Source organism: Anguilla rostrata, chromosome 15 (genome assembly GCF_018555375.3).
Source record: "Anguilla rostrata isolate EN2019 chromosome 15, ASM1855537v3, whole genome shotgun sequence".
NCBI classification, from domain to species: domain Eukaryota; kingdom Metazoa; phylum Chordata; class Actinopteri; order Anguilliformes; family Anguillidae; genus Anguilla; species Anguilla rostrata.
In genome coordinates, this window is record NC_057947.1 from 1,843,291 (window position 1) to 1,859,177 (window position 15,887).

Sequence of the window (15,887 nt, forward strand, 5' to 3'; positions counted from 1 at the left end):
GCACTGGTATGCTGCCGGTGGCCTGACTGTATCTCAGGTCCAGGTCTGAGTGCGGAGTGGAGGTGCTGAAACTCAGCCCTGTCCCTCCGGCGCTGTCCAGGTCTGAGTGCGGAGTGGAGGTGCTAAAACTCAACCCTGTCCCTCCGGCGCTGTCCAGGTCTGAGTGCGGAGTGGAGGTGCTAAAACTCAACCCTGTCCCTCCGGCGCTGTCCAGGTCTGAGTGCGGAGTGGAGGTGCTGAAACTCAGCCCTGTCCCTCCGGCGCTGTCCAGGTCTGAGTGTGGAGTGGAGGTGCTGAAACTCAGCCCTGTCCCTCCGGCGCTGTCCAGGTCTGAGTGCGGAGTGGAGGTGCTGAAACTCAGCCCTGTCCCTCCGGCGCTGTCCAGGTCTGAGTGTGGAGTGGAGGTGCTGAAACTCAGCCCTGTCCCTCCGGCGCTGTCCAGGTCTGAGTGTGGAGTGGAGGTGCTGAAACTCAGCCCTGTCCCTCCGGCGCTGTCCAGGTCTGAGTGTGGAGTGGAGGTGCTGAAACTCAGCCCTGTCCCTCCGGCGCTGTCCAGGTCTGAGTGTGGAGTGGAGGTGCTGAAACTCAGCCCTGTCCCTCCGGCGCTGTCCAGGTCTGAGTGTGGAGTGGAGGTGCTAAAACTCAGCCCTGTCCCTCCGGCGCTGTCCAGGTCTGAGTGTGGAGTGGAGGTGCTGAAACTCAGCCCTGTCCCGTCGGTGCTGTCCAGGTCTGACATTAGTGGCACATTACAAGGGTTCTCAATGAAATTGAAAAGCTCCCTATACCCCACAACATCTTGAAATCTCCTTTTAAATTCATTTCTTATTTCCTCCCATATGCCTACAAATTCATCATAGTCAAAATGTTGCAGTAGATCAGGGTTAGCAGTTGTGCAGGCTCTTAGATTGGGAAAGTGAAGAAATTCTCTGTTGGGTATGAAGAGAGTGGTGATATTTTGCTGGAAAGCAGTGACTGCTCTTAGCATGTTACCTGGGTGCTTCCCTTTTCCTTGGAGTTGGAAGTTAAGGAAGTTCAGCTGGGATGTGATGTCAGTAAGGAGTGTCAGCTGTAATATCCAGTGAGGGTCCTCAAACTTTGGCTCAGCCCTCCCCTTGCTTGCAGGAAAATCACGGATGTGAGGAAGTTGAGTACAGAATCGTTCAAGCACCTGGCCACGCGATAGCCATCTCACTTCGTTGTGCATCACCAGATCCCATGGTTTTTAAGTTTTGACACCAGTGCCTCCTGATGAATTATACAGTGAAATGAGACAATCTTGGGAATGCTGTCTTCTTTTTCCATCAGTCCGATAAGTCACTTCTCCTTCCCTCTCATGCTTGGAGCTCCGTCGGTGCACACTGACACAAGCTTCGACCAGTCGATTTGTTTCTCTGCAAAAAAAGTTCATGAGTGCTTGAATAACGTCTTCCACTCTGGTCTGTCCATGAAGTGGTATAACAGACATAACAGCTCCTCTTTTGAATACAGCGAACCCACACACACAATTGCGCCATGTCGCTTATATCCGTGCTCTCATCGAGTGCAATGCTGTAACATGGTGCCGCTGCAAGATCTGCAATTAGCTGTTCCTGGATATCTTTCCCAATAAACTCGATCCTCTTCATTAATTTCGAATCTGTAAGCTGCAGTGCATGTATTTGCTTTATTATTGCGTCCTTATTGGTGAAGTTACGGTACATTATCTCAGCTGAGGTCAAAAAGCATTGTTTAACAATTTCAGCGTCCATGAAAGCCTTTTTATGCCTAGCTAAAATCCATGCGATCTCGTAAGTGGCCTCTGTCGATTTCTCGGCAACAGAGACTGATCTCACCATCATTTTTTGCAGCTCAGTCAGAGTCTATGTCAACTGTTTAATTTTATTAGTCCTCAGGTTGCTACCTGGTGGGTACAACATGTTGTACTTATCGTGAAAAGCACTAAAGTGGCGTTAAAGGTTAGACGGTTTACAGTTGTCACTGGTCTTCTGGCAAATTAGGCAGAATGGAGTGGATTCTTATTGCACAAAGAAAAACTCATCAGTCCATGTATTCTGAAATTTTCGGTGTTCGTCCTGAATTGACCGCACCTTTTTCTTTGCTGGTGCAGCATCGGTGTCTTGGGCTTCTCCGCCAAACCAATCGGCATTTTCCCCCATTCTTTTCTCATGTTGCTCTTTCTCCTGGGCCCTGTTTCTAACTCCCTCGCCATCAGCTAATGAAGAATCACTTTTCTCGTTCTGCTTTTTTAAATAATAAATCTGTTCATTTTGAGTGGGGCGGAGGCCAAGAAAATATTTGATATAACCCTACGACGTACGGCATTATGGAATATCTCATTTAGGTTTACGTGCTAAAGTTGCAAAACCATTCGCAAATGCAAAGTGTTAGGATTATTTTGCCCTTCTCCGTGGAGTAAAATGCAGGACGATGAAGAACACGCTGACAACGTCTCCTCAGAGAATTTGATGTTTATTACAATGTGCAAGGGAGAGACAAACTTGGAACATTCGGGTAGTGCACCAAGCAAGTCTCTGCCGATCACGCTGTGTGGTGTCTTGATATGCAGTCCGTGGTCATACACATCAAAAGATTGAGTTAAGTGGCGGGCCGGAGACAAATGGTCCTGTCCCTTCCTGGGGACCCTCACAGCCATTTAGCAAAGGTATGTGACATCCTTGCTGCAGACGCTAGAGGTGTTATACTGAGACACACTACAGAGGTGCTAGACACAGTGGCATGCAAACTACAGACACAGTAATGGCAGAAACGGAAACACAATACACTACATATAATATATAAATGCTAGTAAATAAAACTGGGAACCTATTAGTCCCCCATTTTGTATTTGGAAATCTGGCGTCAAACGCCATATTCCCAGCAACCAATCACGTGACGACAGTGGCAAGGAAAAACTCTCCTAGAGTTAAGGGGAGAAACCTTCAGAGGAACCAAGGCTCAGCGGGGGGAACCCATCCTCCTCGGGTTGGCCTGTGTACAGTTCTGGTGGGAAAATCAATTCCTCACGATTACAGAATGATTCACGTTTTCTAACGTCAGCGTGCCATACATTCTTCTGAACGGTCCTTAGTTTGAGGTATATGCTAATTACCAGGAAAAATTGAAATGTTAAATACGCACACGTTGGGAGAAAATTACCCATACAATACATACAAACAACCCCACACCCAAGGGACAGTAATTAGCCATTGGGTCACAGTTGTTGCCTTTTAGCTGCATTGTGATATTAGGGTTCAACACCCAGCTATCAAGTGCTGAACAGAGATGTTAGTGGTGACATCAGGAGTGACTAGAACAGAGCTGATAGTGGTCAAAGTGTCAGTTGGATTAGTGCAGTTGGAAGTGTTAGGCATTGCGCAAAGAGTAGTTTGGTTTGAAAGTAGTCCTCCTTTTGTCACCAATATTGTGCCTGTTGCTAACAGGAATCAGCCTAATCTCAATTACTGATTTTATTTGCTGTGGACCCAGTGGCTCTCTCCCATCATGCACTATCCCTATGTTTCCTAATTATATCTAATATATATAATTTTGTTACAAAGAAACTTAAGCTAACCTGAAGCGTTTTACACCAGTGATTAATGATTATGTGAGAGTGTCTGATTGATACAGCCACTAGGGCAGGCAGAGGCTCTATTTCAGAGGAATTCAAAATTTAGGTCCACTATACAATTTAGGGCATGTGCCAGGCTTCTCTGGAGGGCTGCATGTGCCTCACCTCTTAGCTGAAGGGTGTATCTGTATGTGGCCTTCCGAGTGGGAAAACTATCTTCCTCCAGTCCTGCAGCATTATCCTAATTAATATAAAACTTTTCCAATACTTTAATTGCCTTCTCCGAACCTGTTCCTGTATCAACCATCAACCCATATCAGACTGTATACAACATTACAATACCATGAAAAAAATGTTCAACATTATAACATAATGACAAAAATAATAGCTGTGAGGCCATCCTGGATCCAACTGCAGCCTGCAGGGTTGGTGCACATTCCTGTACTGTGGAAACGTGTGAGTGGAGACACGTGTGGGTAGAGACACGCAGAGAGATAGCCCCCAGGGGCTATAAGGGTAGATGGGGATTATTGTGCCCCATGTTGGGTCTCACCCTTGTATTTCCTTAACCATTTAATGTGAAACCACACCGGAGTTCCGGTCACTGGAAGCAGCTGATGGAATCGTGAGCATGTGTGGTCCAGACCAAATTTGGATCAAATGTCTTCTGATGTGTTTTCACCAGGACCTTGTCTCCAGGTTCAACCAGGCATGTTTCTTCTTTGTCCTCAGCCGGGTCAGGTCCAGTTCTGTGATCCTGTGAAACACACTTAGGACAAAAGCCTGAAATATTCACCTAAACGGTCACTCATTACATGCAATTCCCCACCAATACACTAATCACCAGGAGTCCTCATGGGTCAACCTGTAAGAATTTCAACGGGTGAAAGCAAATGTTAACAGTTAGGGGAACGGACTGGCCCCATCCCCAAAGGGAAAGACCCTCCAGGGCATAGCTGCGGGAAAGCTCCAGGGTGGCTGGATGGCCGAGGTCTCTGGGCCCTGGGCCGGGGCAGCGATGGCTCAGGAGCACTAGGGGGCAAGAGAACACTAGGGGGCGAGGCAACACTAGGGGGCGAGAGAACACTAGGGGGCGAGGCAGGTGGCCCCCGCGGGACAACGGGGAGAGCAGGCGGCCCCTGCGGGACAACAGGCAGACCCTCCGGGGAGCTGGGCGAAGCAGCAGGCCCCTCCTGGGAGCTGGGCGAAGCAGCAGGCCCTTCCTGGTAGCTGGGCGAAGCAGCAGGCCCTTCCTGGGAGCTGGGCGGAGCAGGCGGAGGCGGCCCCTGCGGGAGACTGGGCGGAGAAGGCGGCGGCCCCTCGGGCGGCAAGGGCTCCTTAGCCAGTGGGGGCATCTCTGCGCACCCCCGGAGATAATTCTCCCACGGGAGGGCTGATGCTACGAGGGCTTCAAGGTCAGATGACCCAATAAGCTCAGAGTAGACCAGCCCACCATGGAGGGAGTCCTTTAAGCGGTCCCAGAAAAGCTGGCACAGAGCGCGAAACTCGGTCGCGTACTCCGCCACTGTATACGACCCCTGGCATATGTCCACAGTCTTAACCCTGCCTCCTACCTGGACAGGGGAGCCTGTCCTACGGCAGGGCTGGTCCCGGAGGGCTTACCCAAGACCACCAGCTTGCTCCACACTGGTGGAATACTGAACAAAAAAAAAAAAAAAAACACAGGGAGGAAAAAGGGGGGGAAAAAACTCTGCTGGGTCCAGTGCTGGCTGGTTCCTTCTGTCAGGGATTCGGGGGGTTGGACCCAGGCGCAGAGTAAAAAAACATGGGAGACTCCAAAAGGGAAATTCAAACAAATACTTTACTAAATAACAAACAGGGAACAAACAAAAGGCCACAAGGGGCAAAACCATAAACACAAAAAGATTCTTAAGAACTGAAAAAAAAACAAAACCGAACACAGGCAGGGCGGAACACAGGCAGGACAGAATACGAGCAGGACAGAATACACACAAGCAGGAATGCAGGCAGAAACACAAACAGAAACACAGGCAGAAACAAAGCCGGAAACACACAACGCACAAGCAGGACGGCAGCGGGCATAATACATACTAGAGCCAGACCAATATATATCGATTTGGCCGATATATCGGCCATTATTTCACTTTTTTGACGACATCGGGATCGGCAGTTATGCCACAGCAAGAAGGTTCTGGGTTTAAATCCGGCATCACACACCGTGACTACCCTGATAGGGACAGAAGAGCTGGACACAGGGAGATGCAGAAATTTTGGATATCTCTAGCATTTTATTGGGGTAGCGAGAGAGAGCACAAACACAAACAAACACAAATGAAAAACCTTTGCCCATCACCCTCACAGGATCTGGGCAAAAACAATAAACTAAAATAACAAAGACAAAATAAATGAAATTATACGAGCGCTTTTCAGCGTTTTCTCTGGTCTGTACGTGCTCTCTCTCTCACCATCCCGGTCTCAGATGCCTAGCATGAGGAACCGACTGCACACAAACCAGATTTGTGTCAACAACCATCTGTCTCTTCTGAGTTGAAAGCTCTTTGGTTTTCCCCATGGTCATAGATTACAACGGGATTTTGTATGTGTGCAACCGCATATTTATACGCCAGTGATATAAGGAATGGTGAAAGGCAGCTATACAGTTTCTGGGGGCGGTTCTGGAGATCAAATAAAATAAAAAATTTCTTCAGATGCCACTTTGTTTAGTTTTATTTTAAATATTGTTTAGGGGTGCCAACAATTTTGACCTCCATGCTTTTGAGAAAACCGCTATTACTCAAAAGTTTTTTTTAAAGAATATTTTTATTATACTGAAAGTAAGTAGTTTCTCCAAATGTTTGAGCAGACAATTTGCATCATTGGGTATATTGATTGTCTTACACAATATTTTTTGCTAATTTTCATAAAGAGTGCCAGTAATTCCTGAGTTGAATGTATAAACTCTTCTTTGCAGACTGAACAGCTGCAACCTCACACGGAGGTCCTGTGATATTGTGGCCTCAGCTCTCCAGTCATCAAACTCACCCCTGAGAGATCTGGACCTCAGCTACAATAACCTGGGAGATTCAGGAGTGGAGCTGCTCTGTGCTGGACTGATGAGTCCAAACTGTAAACTGCAGAGATTGGGGTGAGTAGTGCTGTGTACTGTGTGATTTTAACTAAATGGCCATATAATTACTGATTATGGAAATGTAAGGGTTTGAATTTTCATCACAGGGAAGACTAATTTCCTGACTCCATTCATTTTCAGAGCCTGTAACCTGAATGTTTGTGTGAATGTGTGTTTGCATATAAGATTATTGACTGAGGTGTGCTATGAAATGATGGGCAGCTTGAACCTGTATCCTGGAGAGAGACTAGCTACTGCTGCCAGGCATTCATCTAAGTGTTCTCTGACATTAAGATCTTCAATCCTGGGAGGTAAATGTCCTGCTCATCCAGGAATCTAAAACCAACCCCTGGGATTAAGCTAATTAAGATTTACCCCATTTGGGTAGCGATACTATATAAATATCACAAGGCATGACTTCTGTATTATTCTATTAAGTAACATTTGACTGACCCTAGCAGCTATCCTACATGAGCTGCATATCCTGCTAGTGAAACTAACAATATGCCCAGTGAGTACCTCAGTAAGGGTGTTACCCCAAAACTTTAAGTTACTGTCGCTATCCCGGTTCTCTAAAACAGAGTGGAGAGATCCACATATAGGGAATGACATCCAGTCATCCAATTTCACCAAGTCTGGCTCTGACAGCCAGTAGCGCATTCAATGCTACAGAAGACTGCTGCCCTCCTGGAAGAACATATGGGACACTGCAGTGCTACTACTCTTCATATTCACTACTCATGCGAGGCAAGCAGGGCAGTCTTGGTGGATTTCTCCACCGGGGTTACAACAGTAACCTAAAGTTTTCTTTCATCATCTTGTGTTTGAGATCTACCTATGGGGAGATATGGACAACTCCCAGAATGCCTTATGCTCACAGCTGAGATACTGTCAGGCCAGCAAAGGATGCCTCCTCCCCTGAGGGGAGGGTGGTGTCTGGCACATCCCGTGTAGGGAAGTACTAAAGACATCCCACTGCCCAAAGCTATAGCCAGGGCTATGAACAATGTGAAATACTAAAACCCATAGCAGATGAGGGGAGATGTGTGCACCTCACACAGATCTCACCCCCAGAACTGAGTGGGCTACCGGCCTCCTGGTGACGTTCAGGAGGTAGAACCTAGCAAAAGCATCTGGAGAAACCCAGGCTGCGGCTGAATAAATTTCCTGTAAGGAGACCCCATGGAATAGGGCCCACAATGCAGCCATACGACTCGTAGCATGAGCCCTCAGGCCCAAGGGGGGTGTTATCCTCTTTGAATCATATGCCATAACAATCGCTTCCACAAGCCAATGGGACAGCCGCTGCTTAGATACTTTTCCTTTGCAGGCAGAGACCCAGGCCCTGGTCGCTCTTTCTAAAAGCCTTAGTCTTTGTCATATACATGCGGAGAACATGGCATATGCAGCCTATGCTCCTCGTCAGAGGAGAAAGGTGGTGGGTGAAAAGCGGCAAGCTCCAACATCTCACATGTGAAAGGAGGGAAGCTTTTAGGCATAAAGGCTGAATTGAGCTTAAGAAAAAGCCATTTTAGGGGAGATTATTGTGCACGAGAGATGCACTGAGAGCACATGGAGGTCACTGACTCACTTAGCTGAGGCTAGTGCAAGCAGCAACACTGCCAGGAGAGACAGCAATTTTAAATCTATCTCATGTATAGGCTCAAATGGCCTTAGAGACAGAGCCTCCAGCTCCAGTGATAAATCCCAAGGGGAAATGAGCTTTTTAGCAACAGACAGAGAACAGTGAGCCCCCTTCATGAACCTGTGAATGAAGGGGTGCTGCCCCACTGCATGGTCTTTCAACCCAACATGATAAGCAGTGATAGCTGCCAGGTAGACCTTAATGGTAGGAAAGGATGTCTCTTTATCCATAAGGTTCTGTGAAAAGCACAGCACGTCAGAAACAGAGCTCTGGTAAGGCACTGACTGACGAGTGGCACACCATCTTTCTAACACCTGACACTTATTGTCATGAAGTGACCTGGTAGAGGGCGCTCTCGTGCTCTGGATGGTTGCAGCCACGCGAGGGGGAAGCCCTAATGCGTTGAGGATATGCCTCTCACGGGCCAAGCCCATAGAGCTACTCGCTCAGGGCAGGGGTGGTGTATTTCACCGTTCACCTGAGACAGGAGGTCTGTGCGTAGCGGGAGCGTGCATGACTGTACATAAGGGAGAGGGATAATCACTGCGGTAACATTTCCACAATCTGGGGATGGAGACACCATTCCCCGTTCAGTGGGTTTCTCCTTGACAGCAGATCAGCGCTCGTGTTCAGAATTCCTGGAACATCAATCAATCAAATTTTAATTGTATGGCGTATTTCACAGCAATTGTCACAATACGCTTCACAGACAACCCTGGCCTAGACCCCCACAGGAGCAAGCCTAAAGCAACATGGGTCACGCGTAACCACAGAAAGTGACGGCTGCTCCAGACCAGCAGTCTGTGGGCTAGACCATGGAGCTGGAGGGAGCGCATGCCACCTTGGTGATTTACATAGGCTACCGCAGTCATTATCGCAGCATACGAGCACATGATGACCCCTCAGACAGGGAAGAAAATATCTGAGAGCTGTCCATATAGTTAATAGCTAAAAGACAATTGATTCACCATGTAACTGTTGTAGTCTGTATTCCCAGTCACTTGTCTCCCCAGTACTGTCTCTGTGTCTGTGTTCCCTGAGCTGCTTCACTCCCCTGTACTTGTGTGATTTCACTATTCGGGTGGTTCCGGGTTTTCGTGGTTTCCCCCCTTCTTTCCAGTCTCGCTTTACTTACTTCCTGCTTATTTCTAGTTTTACTCATTTCTACTAATCCCTACTAACTTATAGATTGTAAAGTACTAACCTCACTAATATACTAACATGTGAATATTACTAATGGACTAACACACACTAGTTTTGGGTTTTTGATAGTTTAGATCACTATACTAATACATTAACCGGTCTCCCCTTTTCCATGCTGCGCTGTAGCTCCGCCCCTTTTCTTTCTAGCCTGCTCTAACGCTGAGTTCTGCAATTGCCTGCACCTGTCTCTTGCTCTGACTGCACCTCTCTCTCTCTGCACGTGTTTCACCTGCTTCACCCAGGCCGTCTATTATCATTGTTGTCTATGTGATTCCAGTCCGCGTTTTGTCAGTCCCCTGTCATTGAATTAGTTTTCCTAATGTTCTTCACCTGGATGTTGTTTGTTACTCCTCCCTCACTCACTTAACCCCTCCTTGATTGTTATCTTCCCCAGTGTATAAATGTCAGTCTTTTCCACCTGTTCAGTGTCAGAACGTTGATCGAATTCATTGTGCCGATTGTTAGTAAGCCTTTGTCTATCGAGATTCCTGCGACACCCCTTTGTACGACTTCGAGTTTGCCTGCCCCTTTTGGTTTTGTTTGCTTCTGGTTTGACCTTCGCTTTGCCTTGACTTCTCTTTTGCCTGTCCCTTTGTACCTTCGCCATTCTGATCTCCTGGTTTTTGATTTTTTGCCTGTTTTTTCACTATTCTTTTGGAAACTTGATTCGGCACCGTCCTCTCTCTGATTACCTGGCTTCGAACCTCGGACTGAATAAAGACAATGTTTTTTGGATTTCCCTGGTCTGCGTGTGGGTCCTTACACAGAACATCACAGTAACCCTCCTGAGACCCCCCACCCCAGAGAGGGATGTGTCTGTCCTTTTTTTCTGTATGAAAACGATCTTGAGAGGGGTTCCCTGAGTGTTAAAGTCTGTTTTCCCAGTGACGCAGAGTTGCTGAGTGCTTGTGTTTCACTGTGAGACGGTGATGGAGATCGCACACAGGGCTGAGGTGGAGGGATGAAATCCAGCTCATAAAGCCCCTCATTCTTAACAGCCCCAGTGGCAAAACCTGAGAGGCTGTAGTCTGAGGCATGTGTGATACTGTACTCTCAAGCCGAGCTTGAACTGAGAGAGACATACTCTGAGAGATAAAATGCAGTCCGCTGATAAGCAAGCTCACATGGATACAGAGTATAAATCCACTCCCAAGAATGTTACACTCCAGGATGGGGAGAGATTGCTCTGAAACCAAGAGACATCAGATGCGTCAGAACTCGCTGAGTGTCCTGCACAACTCTGGGTTTTGAATTGGCAATAATCAGACAATCGTCTGTACAAGTCAGTATTCTGAGCTTCATTAGTCTTAATGGAGCCAGACCCGCCTCTACACAAATACAGAACACCCGTGGACTCAGGGAAAGGCCGAAGGGTGGAACTGTGTATTTGTAACAAACACCGCGATGGGCAAAGTGGAGGAATTTTGTGTGAGGGGGATAAATGCTTACGTGGAAGAAGGCATCTTTCAGATTTACTGATGTGAAGTAGTGATGTTAAGTTAATCAATTAACTGTTAATTCTTAATAAGAATATTGATTCATGAATTTCTATAGATTAAACATTTAAATGTCAATACACTATTTCAATGGATAACTTAATGTTGGTGATTTGATTTCAAAGAGACGTTTCTAAAAAATTTTAATTAGAGAGTCATGGTTCCCTCTGCTGGCAGCATTAGTGAAACGTTATTGGTCCATTCCTGGAACATCAGTGCCATCTGAGCACGTCTTCTCAGCTGCTGGTCTCACCTTCAGCAGACTGCTCTCCAGACTGACCCCAAAGCACATAGACATGCTCATACTCCTTAACAAAAATGCTTAAGTATTAAGTTAAGCATATTTTAAGTCATTCTTTTTATAGACCATGGAGTAGATTTAAATCTAATCAGTTAATCATTATTAATCAATTTTTGGGTGCCAACGATTGATTAAAAGAATTGCACAACATTTTCCAATGTGAAAGAGTGCTGTATGTTAACATTTTGAAATTATATTGCCTCAAATGTTTGTTTAACACTGAGATCCAAGATAGGAAGTTGAGAACCGTCCTTCTTTGGGTGCTGAAAAAAAGGAAAATAAAAACTATGTTGGGTTTGATCTCTGGGAACCACACATATTGCCCCTTTTTGTAAGAGGGAAGGAATTTATTCCTCTTGAACATGGAAGCACTCTCTTGTGTTTGAGAGTAAATGACTCTGTTGAAATGGGGGGGTCACTCTGAACTGGAGTCTGTAGCCCTTGGCTATTGTCTGTAGCCCTTGGCTATAGTAGCGCTGCAGTGTTCTATGTGCTCTTCCAGGAGGGCAGTAGCTTCCTTTAGCATTGGACGCGCTACTGTCTGTCAAAGCCTGACTTAGTGCATTTGGATGCTTCTATGGAGGTCTGGACTGGATGTCATTCCCTAGAGTTGGCTTTCAAACACAAGATGATGGAAGAGAAGTTTATTTATGGCACCAATGCAGTGATTTGTTCAAGCAGAGATGCACACTTCAGTCAGTGTGTAAGTAAGCCACGTACTTTGGATGCACTGTAAGAGAAAGAGTACTTTATCATATGTCAAAATATGAGAGTTGCCAATAACCATGAATAGAAAGCTTTAACAGTATTAAGAGGCAATCATTTTATTTACAAGACATGGTAAGATGGACTGGACACTATGCTATAAGAGAGGAAAGGACATGCACCTGAAGAGATTTTAAGATAAAGAAAAGGAACACAATGAAATTGTGAAGCATACCAAAAATGCTTTTTATGTAAAGACTTTGGATAATGAAGTAAATTGTTTGAGCTTCCCTTAAATGCTATCCAGAGAACATCTCCCACAATCCACACTAGTTTACATTTAACAAAATGAAGGCCCCCTTCTACAGGGACAGGGGTGCTGCATGGTAATTATACTGACAGTAAATAAGCTACTTTGTACTACTGGTGTGCCCTAATGATTAAATCTATCATTCCTGTATGTGTTGCATGTCCTCCTGCAATGGTTTACAGTGATGGTCCTTCTATGGACTGTTTTATACTTCTGTGTAGTCTGCATAGTTTGCATGATTTGCATTGTGTGTCATTTGCAAACGGCAGAAATACAGAATCCTTGACAGTTTCAACTACTCAATTTCATAATTTCTCCTCATTTCTCTCATACTATTGTTATTTTATCATATGCAAAGCTTGCTGGGACACATGCGTCTTCTCCTAATCTCCACTATAAAGTCTTTGGGTTCTACTGAGGTCACTGACCTAGCTTAGGAGAACAGAGAAGAGGACTCGTACAGGCAGATAAGCCTATCAAAATGCCTTATAAACCTTACAAACACTAAAAGTGCATCTCCACGAAATTACAGAAAACGGAGCAGGACAGAAGGGCACACAAGTTGTGACCTAGGGAGCTCTAATTCTACAGGCTCGCTGATAATTTTGTCAATCAAGGCTCGTTGAATGGCCGTCAAATCCGTGAGTACATACACCGGCCATATTTCAGCTGCGTTTCTGATGCGTTTACACTTATGCCACCGCACCCTTTGTCACAGCCACTGTTTTACATATATAGCAAAGCGAAACTGCTAAACGGTACAAGCTCATCAGACTGTACAAATTCACACAAGGATAGCCATAATCCACACCTGTTTCTTAAAGGGTCGCTTCTCATTTCTCACTTTCTCATAACAAAACGTTTTGCAAAAAGAAATGATGTCTCATAAAAAACACGTTTTCAACGTACAAAAATGCCAAGCTACTCACACATACAAGGCATACACCATCTATAACTCGTTCATTCCAACTGGAAAAATCTAGGCCTGCCATTAAAAGTATTGATATCAAAATGACACGAAGTTACTGTACTACAAACAATATAGGCTCTTGCCTCATCGAAATTAAATAAGCTGTATTTCAAAGCAGTGCTACCCAATGTTTCCTCAGTTGTTTCAAGTCACTTGGCCCTGTGTTTTTTAATCTTACCATTTTACAATGTCATTCAAACTTTGTGTGAGATCAAAGTGTGAAATATTTCTAATTGCCTTGTGCAACACATTTAAATTCATGTATAAAACTGCTGGTGAATAACTACAGGAAGCCTATTCCTCCAGAAAATATATGTTTATACTTGCTTGTCAACTTCATTTTACTAAATATACAAGTTCTTCTATATTTGCTACTAACTATAAATACTGCATGTAAAATACATATTGTACATACATACATAGAAAACTTCTTTATCCCCATGGGGACATTTCCCTCGCAGCATGTTACATTCACATTTATGAACAGACATTTATACCAAGAAACATACAATCATTCACGCAACAGAAAGGCTGAGCAGCTAAATACATACATACCAATACAAATTGGACATATAGACACCTATCAATCTGGACTCTCATAAACCCATCCACACATATGTTTGCCTGTCCATCTACTGCATGCTTATATACACACAGGGCCAAGTGACTTGAAGCAATTGAGGAAACATTGGGTAGCATTGCTTTGAAATACAGCTTATTTAATTTTGGTGAGGCAAGATAGCCTATATTGTTTGTAGTACAGTAACTTGGCGTCATTTTGATATCAATACTTTTAATGGCAGGCCTAGATTTTTCCAGTTGGAATGAATGAGTTATAGACAGTGTATGTTTTGTATGTGTGAGTAACTTGGCATTTTTGTACGTTGAAAACGTGTTTTTTATGAGATGTAATAAGTACACTGTCAGCTTTTAGATGGACCAGTCCTTGTCATAAATGAGTCTGCCCCCCCCCCCAACTTTCCACACCTCAACTTGGCATCATCCAATCAGGGCAAACATGCTCAAGCCATGCTGGCTTGTCACTTGATTCCACCAGGTTACTGTCAACTGACCTAAGAAAGAATTTGTCGATTTAATTTATAAATTTAATTTTCAATAATAATTGTTAAATTAAGTCATGTAAAATACATTTTATATGTAGGCTAAGTGAGGGGTTCTTGCACGCAATACCACTTGTGTTCAATATTCAGAGTGCTGAACATTTTAACAAGGGCATTGACTGAAAAATACTTGTCTGAGGGTGGCACTGTGGGTTTAAATCCGGCATCATACACCGTGACTACCCTGATAGGGACAGAAGAGCTGGACACAGGGAGATGCAGAAATTTTGGATATCTCTAGTGTTTTATTGGGGTAGCGAGAGAGAGCACAAACACAAACAAACACAAATGAAAAACCTTTGCCCATCACCCTCACAGGATCAGGGCAAAAACAATAAACTAAAATAACAAAGACAAAATAAATGAAATTATACGAGCGTGTGGCAAACACGCCTGTCACAGGCCACCGAAGTGGCTTTCCTTGGGGCCCTCCAGCACAGAGACACAGGGAGAAGATGTTCAAACAGTCCAGATTTATTTTACAAGGGTTTGGCAAGATGGTAACGCCAAATGAGCAGATGTAAAAACCCTGTCATGACAGAGAGCTCCCTGGTGTGGGTGGGGATGGCAGATTTAACCTGTGCGCAGTGATTACCTCACTACGCACAGGTGCAGCCACTCCTGTTCCTGGGTCCAATTAGCCTGGCCAATTATCTAATTCTTAACCAATTATCCAATTGGCCAGGTCTAATTAGCTTGACCCAGGGCAGGTGTGGCTACTTAAACCAGCCATCCCCACACCACAGAGCGCTTTTCAGCCTTTTCTCTGGTCTGTACGTGCTCTCTCTCTCACCATCCCGGTCTCAGATGCCTACTGTGGAAAGAAGCACGCTTTTAACTCCTGGATTGATTCGTAACATCATCCAGGTGTGTGTCTGCTTAAACAGTAGGCATGGTCCTCTAATTGCCATGAATTTCTCCCGCAAACCGAGTCCTGCCACATCCGGCCTGGGCCTTTCTGTGTGGAGAATGGCCTTTCTTTTGCATGTTCTCCCCATGTCCACGTGGGTTTCCTCCGGGTACTCAGGTTTCCTCCCACAGTCCAAAGACATGCAGGTAGGCTAATTGAAGACAGTAAAGTGCCCATAGGTATGAGAGTGTGAGTGAATGGTGTGTGTGCCCTGCGATAGATTGGTAGCCTGTCCAGCCCAATGCACACTGGGATAGGCTCCAGCACTCCTCGCGACCCTGTCCCGGATAAGCGGGTATAGATAATCGATGGATGATGGATGGATGTCACTTGTCCAACAGTGCCTCCTGGAGTTTTACATGCATTATTGAAATGGAGTGATCTTTGTCTGCAACATGTTACGTATGCATGTAAATACACTGTTGTCTGAGCTTTAATCACAATATAGACCGCTGCTGGGTACGTACAGCCTGTTCCCTGCTTATTCCTGTACTTTAATGTATAAACACAATGTGCAGATGTTCCCCTGTCATACAGTACTGCACTGCT

General features: G+C 45.2%; 1 protein-coding gene and 1 long non-coding RNA gene across 2 annotated transcripts in view; both read left to right on the forward strand.

The window, feature by feature from the left end:
- Positions 1–6,714, forward strand: part of LOC135240538 (NACHT, LRR and PYD domains-containing protein 3-like) — a 32,629-nt gene extending 25,915 nt beyond the window's left edge. The window contains exon 5 of the mRNA XM_064310133.1: positions 6,522–6,714. Within this exon, the coding sequence (XP_064166203.1) occupies positions 6,522–6,699 (178 nt within the window). The 3' untranslated portion in view covers positions 6,700–6,714. The remainder of the gene's footprint in view (positions 1–6,521) is intronic.
- The window catches only part of LOC135240546 (uncharacterized), a 132,769-nt gene that overhangs the window by 47,033 nt on the left and 69,849 nt on the right, over positions 1–15,887 (forward strand). The gene's annotated exons all lie outside the window — the stretch shown is intronic.